General features: G+C 40.0%; 2 protein-coding genes across 4 annotated transcripts; one reads left to right on the forward strand and one right to left on the reverse strand.

Annotated features, from left to right (window-relative positions):
- Positions 1 to 2,385: 2,385 nt before the first annotated feature.
- On the reverse strand, positions 2,386 to 7,501 carry zcchc9 (zinc finger, CCHC domain containing 9). Of its 3 annotated transcripts, none has more exons than XM_035141376.2 (6): positions 7,400 to 7,501; positions 6,138 to 6,511; positions 5,090 to 5,240; positions 3,841 to 3,933; positions 3,689 to 3,757; positions 2,386 to 2,848 (listed from the first exon to the last, which is right to left on the reverse strand). In XM_035141376.2, the coding sequence occupies exons 2-6, from the start codon at positions 6,498 to 6,500 to the stop codon at positions 2,736 to 2,738; spliced, it is 789 nt and encodes a 262-aa protein (XP_034997267.1). In that variant the 5' UTR covers positions 6,501 to 6,511; positions 7,400 to 7,501; the 3' UTR covers positions 2,386 to 2,735. The 3 variants fall into 3 exon arrangements, with proteins under 3 accessions (XP_034997267.1, XP_034997265.1, XP_034997266.1); XM_035141374.2 differs by having other exon boundaries at positions 6,138 to 6,515; positions 7,400 to 7,497; XM_035141375.2 differs by lacking the exon at positions 7,400 to 7,501 and adding an exon at positions 7,189 to 7,336 and having other exon boundaries at positions 6,138 to 6,515.
- Positions 7,502 to 8,749: 1,248 nt separating this feature from the next.
- On the forward strand, positions 8,750 to 13,180 carry LOC118098006 (hatching enzyme 1.2). The gene is made up of 10 exons (XM_035141372.2): positions 8,750 to 8,874; positions 8,965 to 8,997; positions 9,084 to 9,149; positions 9,720 to 9,769; positions 10,711 to 10,780; positions 10,869 to 10,983; positions 11,169 to 11,341; positions 11,426 to 11,507; positions 11,596 to 11,717; positions 12,825 to 13,180. The coding sequence occupies exons 1-10, from the start codon at positions 8,802 to 8,804 to the stop codon at positions 13,136 to 13,138; spliced, it is 1,098 nt and encodes a 365-aa protein (XP_034997263.2). The 5' UTR covers positions 8,750 to 8,801; the 3' UTR covers positions 13,139 to 13,180.
- Positions 13,181 to 13,224: the final 44 nt, after the last annotated feature.

Consider the following 13,224-nt stretch of genomic DNA (forward strand, 5'->3'; position numbering starts at 1 on the left):
AACAGACCATCACATTAACACATTATCCCCAAAGGTATCTTGTAGCTCTGAAATATTCTGTAAAGTGTTTGCTGTTTCCACTGTACTCCAGATTTAATGCAGTCCACAACATGGAGACTATAACTTTTGGGAGTCTGAAATTTGGGAGAGATGTGGTGCAAATTCAACTCTAAATAATATAATAATAAATATATAAACTGAGATGTAATATTTGTTTGTATGAACAATGTTTGACAAAAAGTTTAAAGTGTTTTAAATCAACATGCAACTAGGAACCCTTTCCAACAGTTAACTATCAAATTGATTTATATGATATGGTGAGAGCAATAAAGAAAAAAAAAAAACTAAATAGAAACAACATGAAAACCTGCCAAACTGTACATTTACAGACACACACGTGTACACATGACCAGATCTTGTAATCTACATATTTTTCTATGTTATTCTACAATTCAATTCAACATCAGTAGGAAGGTCAGGTGAACTTCAAGTTTCAACCCATGTGGGCATTTTCAGTCTGCACACACATTCACAAAATAACCAGTGTGTAAACGTAAAAAGTTGTGGTCTAACAGTTGTGTGGATAAAAGGGAAACACAGTGAAAAGACTCTGCCTTGTATGAATGATGTGACTATAAGATCCCTTAAAGAGGAAATCATCAGTTCAGTCAGACAACTCACATTTGAATGTTTATTCAACAGTAGAACAGGTTTAGTGTTTGGCGTCTAGGCTCCGACTTAATCACTCCCCCATATGATACACAGGAATGATGGGAGTGATGAGCTAATACTGTAACCCCCCGTCGGAGCCTACAGGTGGATGCTGGGGTGGTGGAGGGGCTGAGACAATTGTCTGTGATACTGCGTAGTAGTTAGGAAGCAGAGAGAGGGATGGGAATTCCCTCTGCTTAAATAGACCGCCTAATGAGGTGGATGAGTACTGTAGATGGTAGTGGCGAGTGAAGTATGTCACATGATGTATGTCACATGAAGTGTGTCACATGATGTATGTCACATGATGAGTGTCACACGATTGAAACAGCGCAGCTCGAGTTGCCTGTCAGAACTAGCTCGCCGCCGTCGCTCCATATATGTGTGGAGCGATGACGAGACAAGAACCTTCCTCACATAGACATATGAAACAAGGAGAAATGTCACATTTCCATCATGTCGTCCATTGTCTGCAGCTCTTTTAATCACATTCCTCTACAGGGGTTTAATGGCAGCGACTGGAGGATCAGCTCCACCAGACATCTGAAGACACCGAACCCTAATTGCTGCTGATGCTGCATCATCACTGTGTGAATGGGTGAATGACAAAGCCCATCCAGTGTTTGACAGACTAGAGCAGTGTATAAATACAGTCTATTGCCATGGTCACACATCAGGAGAGGACAGACCTGTGACACACGAGTGAAACATTTCAATGGCACAGTGAATATCATGACTGATACAAAAGCCCCATCACAAGAGCTAACAGCCACGCATACAGTACCTTTCTGCTGAGCTCACAGATATGACCTGTGCAGTAACACACTCTGCTGCTCTTGCATTTGTATATGGAGTCCTCTGTCATCTTGCACATTCCAACAGGACAACAGACCTTCAAGTCACTTCACCATCTTCCTACCCCGGCTCAGTGCTGCCTCTGTGTGGCTGTGTTAACACAATACAGCCAAACTAAAACCACACATTATTGTTTTTATACATTCTCTTCCCCAATGGGCACCATCTGCAATGACATGAACACTGGCGGTGTCTCACCTACATACGGTTCTCTTTTGTGTCTTTGTTGAACAGGATAAGTTCAGTTTGACCGGCAGTGTCACGAAGGTCTGCGATTTCCAGCTGGTTTCAGAGTCGGAGTAGGACTGACACTCTCCCCCAATTAGGAAATACTGGCTGTGTGTGTGTGTGTGTGTGTGTGTGTGTGTGTGTGTGTGTGTGTGTGTGTGTGTGTGTGTGTGTGTGTGTGTGGACAGTGACCGAGGTGGATGACGTCTGTAAAATGTCTGACAAGACTGTCAATCACAACTTTCTACTGTTTGATGGAAACGAACAAAACATTAGATAATATCATCTTAAATTCCATCTGTGGATGATGATCATGCAATATGACGAAAAGCTACTAATCCTAAATAAAACCAAAAGATACTAAATGGACGTCATGATGTAATTTACTTGTCAGCAGACTTTTTTTGAGATCAACAATAACAAATACCTTGTACCTTGTCACTGGTTACAATACGTTAATTATTTTCCTTCCCAAATCTTTCTACTGCATCTCATGGGTTTCCTAAGTTCAGCTCAGCTGTCGCCTGATCCATCCAGTGAGAAAAACTGTAAGATGTGTTTTAAAGCTCTGAAAAAAGATAATAAGTGGACTTGAGTCAAGATTTTTTTAATATTTAGATATAAATCAGTTAAAAGATGATCTTGATACTTTCACCAGAAAACATCTCATATTTTTACACGATGATCACCTTTAAACAAAGATACTTTTGCAGCAACTAAATAAAATCAGACTGTAAATATATGGAAGTAACATTTGATTGAAAAGGACTTTAGTTATACACAAAGATATTAGAATGTGTCTAAACCACTTCACTGTGTGTGAAGGCAAATACTCTATGTAATCCAGAGCAGGGGTTGGTTAGAGATAAATATATGAATTGTGTGGATGAAACATTTGAGAGTCAGAATTCTGTCCTTGAGCTACAGATCATCTTAGCAGCTCAAAACTTCACCACTTTAGTCGGTTTGGGTTTGGTTTTCTTCACTGGAACGTGTACTTCCTCGTGGTCTGCGCTCATGTTGTTGGACAACCAGCCCACTGTCACAGAGTTAGCTGCAAAAACACAAAGGGGAGATATCATGAAGAGTGATGGCACTTCACCCTCGTTTACCTACAATGATCTGATCTCACGACTGAAGGCAAGTTGTTTTAGGCTCACTACAGCGGGTTTCAGCTCATGTCCTCCTCAGTGTGCAGACCCAGAGAAAAGCTACAAGCACTGCTGACAACATTAAAGGCTCAGTGTGTGGGATTTCATGATATCTAGTGGTCAGGGTACAGTGAAACCACCTTAATACAGCAACCCATCATCCTCCATCTTCTGAGCTTGTAAGAAAAACTATGGTGACTCAAGTTCCCCCTGTCCTGGTGACTTCTCTTTCAGGGAAAAAAGCCCAATGTCAGAGTCCAGCCTCTTATTTAGGTGCAGAGAGACTTTAAGAGAAAGTTTAATGCTTTTAGTGTGTTTAGTATGCATCACTTAATATATGTACTTGTTCAATTTATTGTTTTATTTTGTACCTTTTTCCAATATCCATATGTCACAATGTAATGTCCCCTTTTCCATATAATGTGACTGCATTTACCCTGAGGCTCTTCACGAGTCTAAACTAAATAGGCTAAGAGGAAAAGCATCTAAAAAAAATAGAGACAGACTTAAATCCAACTCTTCATCTTGACTAGATACAATATTTTATGTTACACTTTTGAGATCTTGATGCTTCTTAACTATATATTCTTACAGTATTCACGAGAATGTGAACTATAGTCCTGCACCCTGAGGAAGTTTTTATTCCTGTTACCTACATGTAAACTTTTACATTCAGCGGAAACATTGAAGCTGACACTCAGCAGGCAGACTGGTTGAGGAGCAGACAGACAGTAGGTACTCACTTGCAGCCTGGTGCTCCGGGCAGTCCTTCTGAAAATGTTCCACTGAACCACAAACACGGCAGGAGCCTCCTGCACACACACAAACCCTTGTGTAAATGAGCAGGAAATTGATGATTGTACAGAGATTGTTAGAGTGCAGTGATGGTCTGTACCTTGTGCATACAGTCCTTTAGGATTATCTGGGCAGGATCGTGACAAGTGTCCAGTCTGGCCACAGATGAAGCACTTTGCATACGGGTAATCACCTGAGAGAAACAGCATGTTAACACAGTTTAAGCATATTAACCCTCTGAAAGCTGACATCCTGTCGGGGGCCCACAAGTGGCTGCAGGGGATTGTTCACATTGTTTACATGATCCTATTTAAAATAAAGATTATATTAGCTACAACATTCTTTCATTTTGTACTGGAAAGGCAGCAAACCATAATAGTTAGAGCATTCACTTTTCTGCAGCAGAAAGCCAAGAGCTCTGTCTTCTACCTCATCATGTTGTACGCTCGTGATTGTCCACTAACCAGAGGGTCAGAGATTCGATCCCAGTTTCCCCCATTCCACGTGCTGAAAATCCTCTGACAGCTGTGCTGACAGTGTATGATTGATGTATGATAGACAAGTGCTGCTCATAGATGCACTGTATGAATGTGTGAAAATTTGAGAATGGCAAAACTGTACAGTAAAGAGCTGTGAGTCGTCATCAAGGCTAGAAAAGCTCTATATAAATACAGACCATTTACTATTTACAGGTATGTTGATAATAGAGAGGAGCAGAGAAAATGGACATATATTAAAAGGATAGTTCACCCAAAAATGAGAATTGACTCATTATCTACTCACCACTATGCCAGTGGAGGGGTGGGTGAAGTGTTTGAGTCCGCAAAACACTTTTGGAGTTTCAGAGGTTACAAGTGAAGTAACTGGTGACCGATTCTTCAAACGTAAAAAAAACATAAAATGCCTCCATACTGCTCCTGTGGTGTCATCCAAGTGTCTGTAAGACCCAAAATTCCAAATATCGACTCAAAAGGGTCACTTACACCATGTTTTTAGCCTAAATGTGCCCTGATATCCTCCTATGGAGCCACGTTTGCACGAGGATCATCAAGGACATTTAGGCTAAAAACATGGTTTTGAAGAATTGGTGCCCATTTACTTCAATTGTATTGGATATAGCTGCAATCCTGTTTACCCCTGAAACTCCCAAAGTGTTTTGTTGACTCAAACACTTCACCCCCTACATCGGCATGGCGGTGAGTAGATAATGAGTCAATTTAATCATTTTAAACATGACACAGTAATGGAGTTCTTTGTCAGATCTTATTTTGTGCAAATAAATTATGGAATGTTAATAAATTGTTCATGATTCTATATTTTGAAATTTCAGTATGTTTTAATGTCCTCACCGAGAGCCGGGTCAACTTTAGCTCTACATTTGTGGATTTCATGTTCAGTGGAGCCGCAGCGATAGCAGATGTCTCGGCCCATCTCCTCGTCTCCGTCTGCCTCTGGACAGTCTGCCAAACCGTGACCTGGCTTCCTGCAGTTAAAACACATCTGAGGAGAGATAAACAGCGTCAGAGGAGAGAGAGAGAGAGAGAGAGAGCATCTGAGAGAATACACACACTTTGGTACTGATCAATATTGTATTATCAGGATCAGGTCTTTTAGCTTATAGTGCATCTGTTAACTGTTCTGCATCTTTCTCACTGCTCTATTAGCCACATATTCAGCCACAGGAAAAAACTGTTTTCAGAGAAAATAACTGTAAAAAGGTCCCCTTCCTGGTCATCAGCAAAAAGCAGACAGACATAGTGGAGCATTTAGCAGCTAAAGAGACATATTTCCTTCAGAAAGTGGAAGACCAAAAACAGAGATAAAGGCGAGGGAATACAGATTCATCAATTTGATATAGGTGATAACATGTCGGTGTTGTGTTTCCAGCTTCTTTTTCAGACGCGAAATGCCGCAAATAATAAATTGTGCAGATGTGTCCAACGTGTCAAAAAACAACAACAACACGCAGAACACTTAAGTGACAGTGAATAGTGCTTAAACAGTTTATATGCTGAAATATTTGTCTTTATTAAATATGTTTTATAAAAAATCTACCTCACTCATCCGGAAATAAAGAAATTCTAAAATAATTATGATCAAACTTCAAACGCCCTGTTTTGAGCGATAGTTCAATGAGTTTCAGTGTATAAAACAGAAGGAAAACCATCACACTGACTAAGCTCAACCCGCACTAATTTGTGTCTAATTGTTAATTGATAAAGCTCCTAAACGATCAATTGATTATCAGAACAGATGCAGATCTGTTAATGTCGAATGATTTCACCTCTTATTCATGTCCTCACACTCCAGAGCTACAGCAGGTCTACTATCACAAGTGTGGTTGTTGCGACAGACCAAATATCTGGCACCTGCAATAAATGGTTGGAAATCACTCACCATGTTGCTCTTTTTGTCTGTCTGTCTCTTTATCCTTCTGTCCTCTCTTCTCCTGTCTTTCTTCAAGGCAATTTCTACCTCTTCCCTGAAATCCTGGCCCTGCTCCTTCCCTTGATTATCAGCTCCTGGCAGTGGCTGGCCTTTCTGCTGGAGAAACGCCATGAATCCGTTCACATCCTCATTGTTGTAATCCTTCTTCTTGCGGTTTGGTCTTTTCCCAGCGAATCCACCAGGCTGAGTCCCCCTTAGGTGGTCACCAGAGCTGCTTGGCTGACCTCTTCCCCTTTCTCTAAGCTGACTCCATGGAGTGGCCTCTGCTGGTTTGTGCTTGTGGACGTTATTGGCTCTCGCCCATCTCGTCATGACTGCACCCTCTGGCTGAGGACAAACACAGAAACAGAATCTATCAAGAGGAACAGTTCACAGCAACAGTGCAAAGTTAACAACTTAAAGGAGATTAGATTCAATTATTACATAAGTGCAGTGCCCGTTCTAAACCTGCCTGTTTGAAAAGGGCTGTTTACTTGGCCTGTGATAATGCTGCGCAGCTACTACAGAATTATTAATGCATAACATAGCAGGCGTCCAATATACTGTAACAGGGCTTTTTATCTCTGGTGCAGAGTGACTTTGAAAACTTTGTGTTCATCCTACCTGGTTTATCTGCAATGGAAATTTAAAGTCTAACTTTACAGACTGAATTTGCTTTATTACTGTGCAGTGCAATATACAGCAGCTACAGAGCTACTTTAGAATTATACCATTGATAAATTATTATTAATGGAACTTGTTAACCCATTATCTGATCCCTCAAGTGGTTTCACTAACACTGGAAAGATCGAGGAGTTCTTCATAATAACACACACACACACACACACACACACACACACACACACACACACACACGGCAAAACAAACAGCTGAACCTCAAGTGATCTGCTCAACAGAACAAAAATAAGAGTCTACAAAAAAGTGTGTGGCGTCACTTCTCTGACTGTTCAACAACACAGTCGCTGTCCATTTTAGGAACAAGTTCAGTTTTTTAAATTACCTTTAAAAGGTTAGAGGTCTTTCAGTTTAAAGTCTGATTCACACATAAACATGTACATTTACCAGCCGTTTCCGCGACGTTAGGATAATAACTACAAATATCTAAACTGGTGTTATTTCTATTCAACACAAGACAGTTGCAAATTATTAATCTTTTTTTTCATCCAGCAGAGTAAAAACGTTCAAAAGAACATTAAATGTGTCAACTTTACCCTGTGAGGATTTCCGCGTGTTTATTTTATCCCGGAAGTGATTGCTCTTCTTCTTTGTATTTGTTCCACGAGTAGAGAACCATCTGCCGTCTTCAGGGCGCCCCCTACTGTCAGCAGCGTTAATGGTCTGAACCAACGTGGTCAGCTGTGTACAGCAGTTTGGCCAATGTTCATATCTGCTTGATTTTTGTAAGTAAAAGTCGTAATTTAAACTCCTGCAGCAAATACACATTAAAATGAGTCCTTAAATTATTAAATTATTAAGATGAGATTGGTCATTGCAAATAAAGATGGGTTTTTTTCATGAAGTTTTGAGAGTTTCCTTTCACACCATTCGAACAAATTTTGCATCTATTGATTTAAATATCAATCTTATATCTTAAAAGGCTGTTATCTCAAAATGAGTTTTTTCCTCATACACTGCACCAGAAATCCCCACTTCAAAATGACTTACAACAAACCTCCAAGTGTTATTTCTGTCTGTAAGCTGAAGGTTTGATTTATAAACTTCTGATTTATGGAATCATAAAAAAAAGTACAAAATCCCTTCTGGAAAGACCTTTAAGATCTAGTTTCAACATTTTTAAAATTTACAATTGTTCGAAATACCTCTGTATCTCAAAAGTGTCGTACTTTCGTAAAACTGTATCCTTAGTTACTTTCACAACAATGACTGTAGGAGTTTCAGTCAATAATCATGCATCATATAGACTGTTGATATGTTTTGTCTGAAAAGTACAGCTCACACTGCACTCAGGTAAATACTCAGAGTACAAGTAGATTCAAACTTAACTGAAGTACAGTTCTTGAGTAAATGTATTCAATTGCTTCCACTGCATAGAAGTGGTGTTGTCATTCAGTAAAACTCAAAATAAATTGAGGCGCTCAGGTGTGTAAGGAGAGAACTTGTCCGGACGCATGATCTTGTGGGCTCCAACAATAAACCAATGTCCAATGCATTGTCTATCTTTGAGTCCGGTGACCCATACGTCACAACACTGTTAATGTTGTGGAACATCCAGTTTCCATTCAGTAATCACACTATACCGAACTGACACAGTCAAAGATCTGTGTACTTCCCCTGTCACAGAGGCCTTCCTACACCTGTCCTTCCCTACATACTTTTGTATGCTGTTTTAATGCGCCCCACGGTGGTCAAATTATGTATTACATATCGTCACCAGAGTACAGCATAAAGTAAAAACAAAAACCTTATTGTGGATCCAACAGAAGTATAAAGGTTATATTTGGATTCCGAGGTAAAGCACAAGTACCTCAGAATTGTACTTCATTACAGAGCAATTGTGTATAAGTACTTGCAGACTGCACTAACAACATGGCTGAGGCTCACAGGAATAAATTAGGCTGCAGCTCACAGGTGCTTTGAATTACTGTGATAACAATGGAGCAGAGCTGCTCAGTCATGTTGCGTCTTCTTATCGCTGCACTTTTATTTGCAGAAAACCTTAAAGATGGTAAGAAACCGCAGTGTGGGCAGCTGCATTTTTACTTTTATTGCGAAGAAAACCAAATGTGTGATTTTTGTCTCATCTGCTGAATTTCAGTCAACTCCAGTCCTGTTCGTGAAGCTAGCAAAGGTACAATTTATTGTCATTAACCCTGCATCACACTGAGTTGGTATTTTTTGAGTTTTTCCTGTTTCTTTTATGTAAAACTATAACAGTACTTCAAGAGGACTGGTTCATCACAGCATTGGATTATATGGAGTCTTACCCAGAGACATTACAAGGTGAGCCCAGACTGGAATGCTGACCTGCCAACATGACTTCATGAGAGCTTTTATTAAATTGTTTTAACTTGTGGGTCTCACACACACACAGCTATGCCCATAAATTCAGACCGCATGAATTTATACAATTAAACAACTGGAGCAACTTTCACAATCGGGACAAATCAAAGATCGCTGGCAAAAAATATTAGATGGAACTGACTCGTGTCTTTTCCAGGCTTCTAAAGGCAAAGTTAATCAAACTTTAAAAAAGATACATCAAGAATAATCCATTCCAATAGTGTTTCATTATTCCTGGATTTTCTTTACCCATTTATTGAAAAACTAACTCGGTTAAATCATAGATTATACAGTGGTTTAAAAAAATGTGACTCACTTCCCACTTCAAATAACATGGCCCACACTAACGGCTTTAAAAGATGTTCTTGAATAGACCAAGGTCAACAGCCATCATAAATACGAAAGTTCAGTAAACATAATATCGGTAGCTGATTAGAAAAGCCTCTAAGAAAGGAGTAAAATTTGCATTTATTGTATTTTTTTCCTTTTCCTTTTCCTTCATTCTTGCAGAGCTGCTGTCCAAGAACTATGCAATGTTGGAGGGCGACATGCTGTTGTCGGTGAGTAAATCTCTCAGGTACTCTGGAATGGGGATTAGGCTCCATCGATCAGATCTGCGGTGGTCAGGAGCTGATGTGTTGATTCTTCTAACAGAGCTGCTTCTACTTTCACTAGTGTAAAAAGTAGCATAAAATGTATGAATTGTTTTCTTTACCCTAGAATGGGCCCTTTTTATATTTAAATACTTCATGTTTACATCTGGAGCGGGTCCTCTCTACAGAGGCAACCATGTTTTTTACAGTAGACGGGACAAACTAAACACCTTTTGAGTTTTTATGACAACTGAAGGCTACCACAGGTATTCTTTGGAAGGGGAGGGTGAGGTGATGGGTGTTCAGCAGCAACATGCAACTTTACCACTAGATGCCACTAAATTCTACACACTGAACCTTTTTTAAAATCACAAATAAAGTGGTGAATAATGAACATACATTTTGCCTGAGAAGAACTCGAAACGTTTTGCAATTCAATAAGTGAGAACACTAAAAGATGACAGAAAAAAAACTTTCACCTTTTTTAAATGCTTCCCAACATCAACCTGCAGCATCCCCATGGATTTTTTAAGTTCTACGGCATGTGTAATAGATTTCGAAGGAATTGTAAGTGGATCATTAGTCTCTCTCTTGTATAACTCTGGGTCAAATCTACAGATGCTTACAGTGAATAGGAAATGTACTTTATTTATTTTTTTTTGCAGCTGTATCTCTCCCTCTCTTGCCTCCTCCCTCTTTGTCTGTCACTCTGTTTTATTTGGACATTGAGCCACTCGATCAGTTTGTAGCTTTCAGCAGAAGTCACAGTTCTTCTGATGGCCACTCCTTCCTCCTTCAGGACTTGAATTAACGACAAAAGACAAAGAGGACAAACTATGGACACTCTGCAGGCATTTCTTTGTATTAACTAACTTACTTATACTTGAGGACAATTATTTTACCTACAGACCGACAGGAATGCTGTGGAACGTAAATGGCCAACACTGAAGATACCATACCTTATCAGCCCAGAGTTAGGTTAGCAGTCTGTGGATTTTTAAATAAAATCAGATTACTGATTGATTGTAGCTCACAAATCTTTTTTTTTTTCACTACCATTTTGCAGCCAGCCGGACAGAGGACATCCTCTCTGCTATCACCATGGTTACTGAGCACACATGTCTGACCTTTAACAAAAGAACCACTGAGACTAACCACCTCGTGTTCAAGATTGGCAAAGGGTGTGTATTGTTCTCACGGTCAGGTTCGAAAATTGAGGTTTTATGGGTTGTAGATTGGGTAGAGGTCAACCTGCACACTAATAGGGCTGGATTTCCACATCAAAGCTCGGTGAGGTCTGCTATACTGCTGATGAGTTCAGTTTGGATCGATGTTCAGCTTTTGGTTGTATTCTGTTGTATTCCAGATGTGCTTCATATGTGGGCTTGATTGGCGGTGGGCAGCCTGTGTTTGTCGCTCCTCAGTGTATCATTGGTAACATCGTCCATGAGATCCTTCACGCGTTGGGTTTCCACCATGAACACACGAGGACAGACCGGGAACAGTACATCACCATTTTGCCTCATAATATCATGAAAGGTGATGTTCGTGTTCTCTCCTGTGGAATGTTGTAGTGATGATGCTGTGTCTCTACTGGGTGAAAACCATATGGTTGTGTTTCAGGGATGCAGAGAAACTTCAATAAGCAACAAGGAAACACTTTTAATCTTCCTTATGACATCACTTCCATCCTGCACTACGGAGGGTAAAGTGTCAAATAAAAAGCATATAAATAAGTTTCTTTCTTTCTTTGTCCTCCAACAGTGATTTAGTAACTGATTTTATTGTGTCAGAGGTTTTTTTTCAGCAAACGGTCTGGATACCATCGTTCCAGTAAAACATATGAAGAATATGGGACAGAGGGTTAAACTGACAAAGCTAGACATCGAGAGAGTTCGTCACCTCTACAAATGCGGTATGTGCACTTTGTTTCTTACATCTCTGAACATTTTATAACTAGAGTCAGACATTTAGATGGTGTCACACTTCCACTATACATACTTTGTACATGATGTTATTTGCTATGCTAGGCCTTAAAATACAGTTTTTCCAAGTATTGAAAATAAATACAAGTGTTTATATCATCAGGAAATCTTACAACGCAATGCCACTAGACATGTTTTTTAGGTGTACACTGAGCTGTTCTATTTAAACTCTTGTCTCTGTGCAATCAGAAGTCTGTATATAACTGTAAGATGTTTAAAATAATGCATAGTGTGGAACTGGGCCACAGCTTAGAGGTGAGTTTGAAATAGTTTTCCACTTCAATGTGTATTTCCACTTATGTAAAACCTTTAGCGTCTCCAGAGGGAGACACATGGAGTCTGATAAACCTCTTGAGGGGATGTCACTTGTAGGCAGCAGTTGGGACAACCATTCTGAAAAGTAAAATACAGCCCATTCTCTGAACCAAACACTTTGCTGTTCACAGTTCAGAGCTGTTGTGATGTAGGTGCCAGGGTTTGGCCTCAGAAGATGATATTTCATGAGTCTCAAAGTTAGTGAATGAGTGGAGGACTATTTCAATAGTTAAGTCCCAAATGTAAACTCTAAGCAGCTTTTGTATTTTACACGTGTTTATTTGGGGACCCATGCAAATAATATTTTTAGGGGGTTATCTTGATGTAATGCAGGTATTTTGTCATAAACCACAGCACTTGATAACATATATTTGACCTAATGATGGCGCTAGAGGTAAAGTCAGAGGATTACCAAAGTTATTATAATGAATCATCTGGGTTTCATGAATGTCTGCACAGAAATTCAATCCCTGTACATTCACTTGTGGTCATCCTTTGAGCTAGAGCGCTAGAGAAGCTATACATGGTTTTGTATTTATATAGAAGTTTTCTTGTTTGATGACCACTCAAAGTGCTTTACAGTACGGGGTAGGCTGAGGGGTAGAGCGGTCGTCCTCCAACCTGAAGGTCGTGCACTTCAAACAGCTGACAAAGTGACATGGGAGAAATATATGTGCACATAGAGAACCATGCTTAATTCTGTTTTCCCACCTCTTGACCAGATGCAACAGAAACACAGACTGGGAAGGAAAGTGGTGAAGTAGACAAAGCAGGCAGTGGGTCAAATGCTGAGGAGGAGATTCCCAACTCCGTGATCCAGAATGTGACGGTTTCCTTCAACAGCACCAGCAGAGGAAACCAGAGTCATGTTCCTGCCAGAGGGAAACAAGAGGAAAATCCCACAGCTTCACCGCAGCACCTGGCTTCTGCCACTGGAGGGCGCAATAATACCAGTCAGACCATAGCTCCACTGCAGCCCCTGGACACTGCCACTGGAGGGCGCAATAATACCAGCCAGACAACAAGTTTAAACTGAGCTGTGATGGAATCTTTTATTAAAACCAAAACATACAAACCAGTTTTTGGTGGATTTGTCTTTACTGGTTTCACATTATGTCAAGA

Source organism: Hippoglossus stenolepis, chromosome 18, assembly GCF_022539355.2.
Source record: "Hippoglossus stenolepis isolate QCI-W04-F060 chromosome 18, HSTE1.2, whole genome shotgun sequence".
NCBI classification, from domain to species: domain Eukaryota; kingdom Metazoa; phylum Chordata; class Actinopteri; order Pleuronectiformes; family Pleuronectidae; genus Hippoglossus; species Hippoglossus stenolepis.

Bases quoted from the DNA above. Each gene is read 5' to 3' on its own strand.
- zcchc9 (XM_035141376.2), bottom strand. From the start codon at position 6,500: ATGACGAGATGGGCGAGAGCCAATAACGTCCACAAGCACAAACCAGCA. The intron at 3,758-3,840 runs GTACAGACCATC...GTGTGTGTGCAG, and splicing joins TAAAGGACTGTATGCACAAG to GAGGCTCCTGCCGTGTTTGT. The intron at 2,849-3,688 runs GTGAGTACCTAC...GTGTTTTTGCAG, and splicing joins CCCGGAGCACCAGGCTGCAA to CTAACTCTGTGACAGTGGGC.
- LOC118098006 (XM_035141372.2), top strand. From the start codon at position 8,802: ATGGAGCAGAGCTGCTCAGTCATGTTGCGTCTTCTTATCGCTGCACTT. The intron at 9,150-9,719 runs GTGAGCCCAGAC...TCATTCTTGCAG, and splicing joins TTACCCAGAGACATTACAAG to AGCTGCTGTCCAAGAACTAT. The intron at 10,781-10,868 runs GTTAGCAGTCTG...ACCATTTTGCAG, and splicing joins CCTTATCAGCCCAGAGTTAG to CCAGCCGGACAGAGGACATC.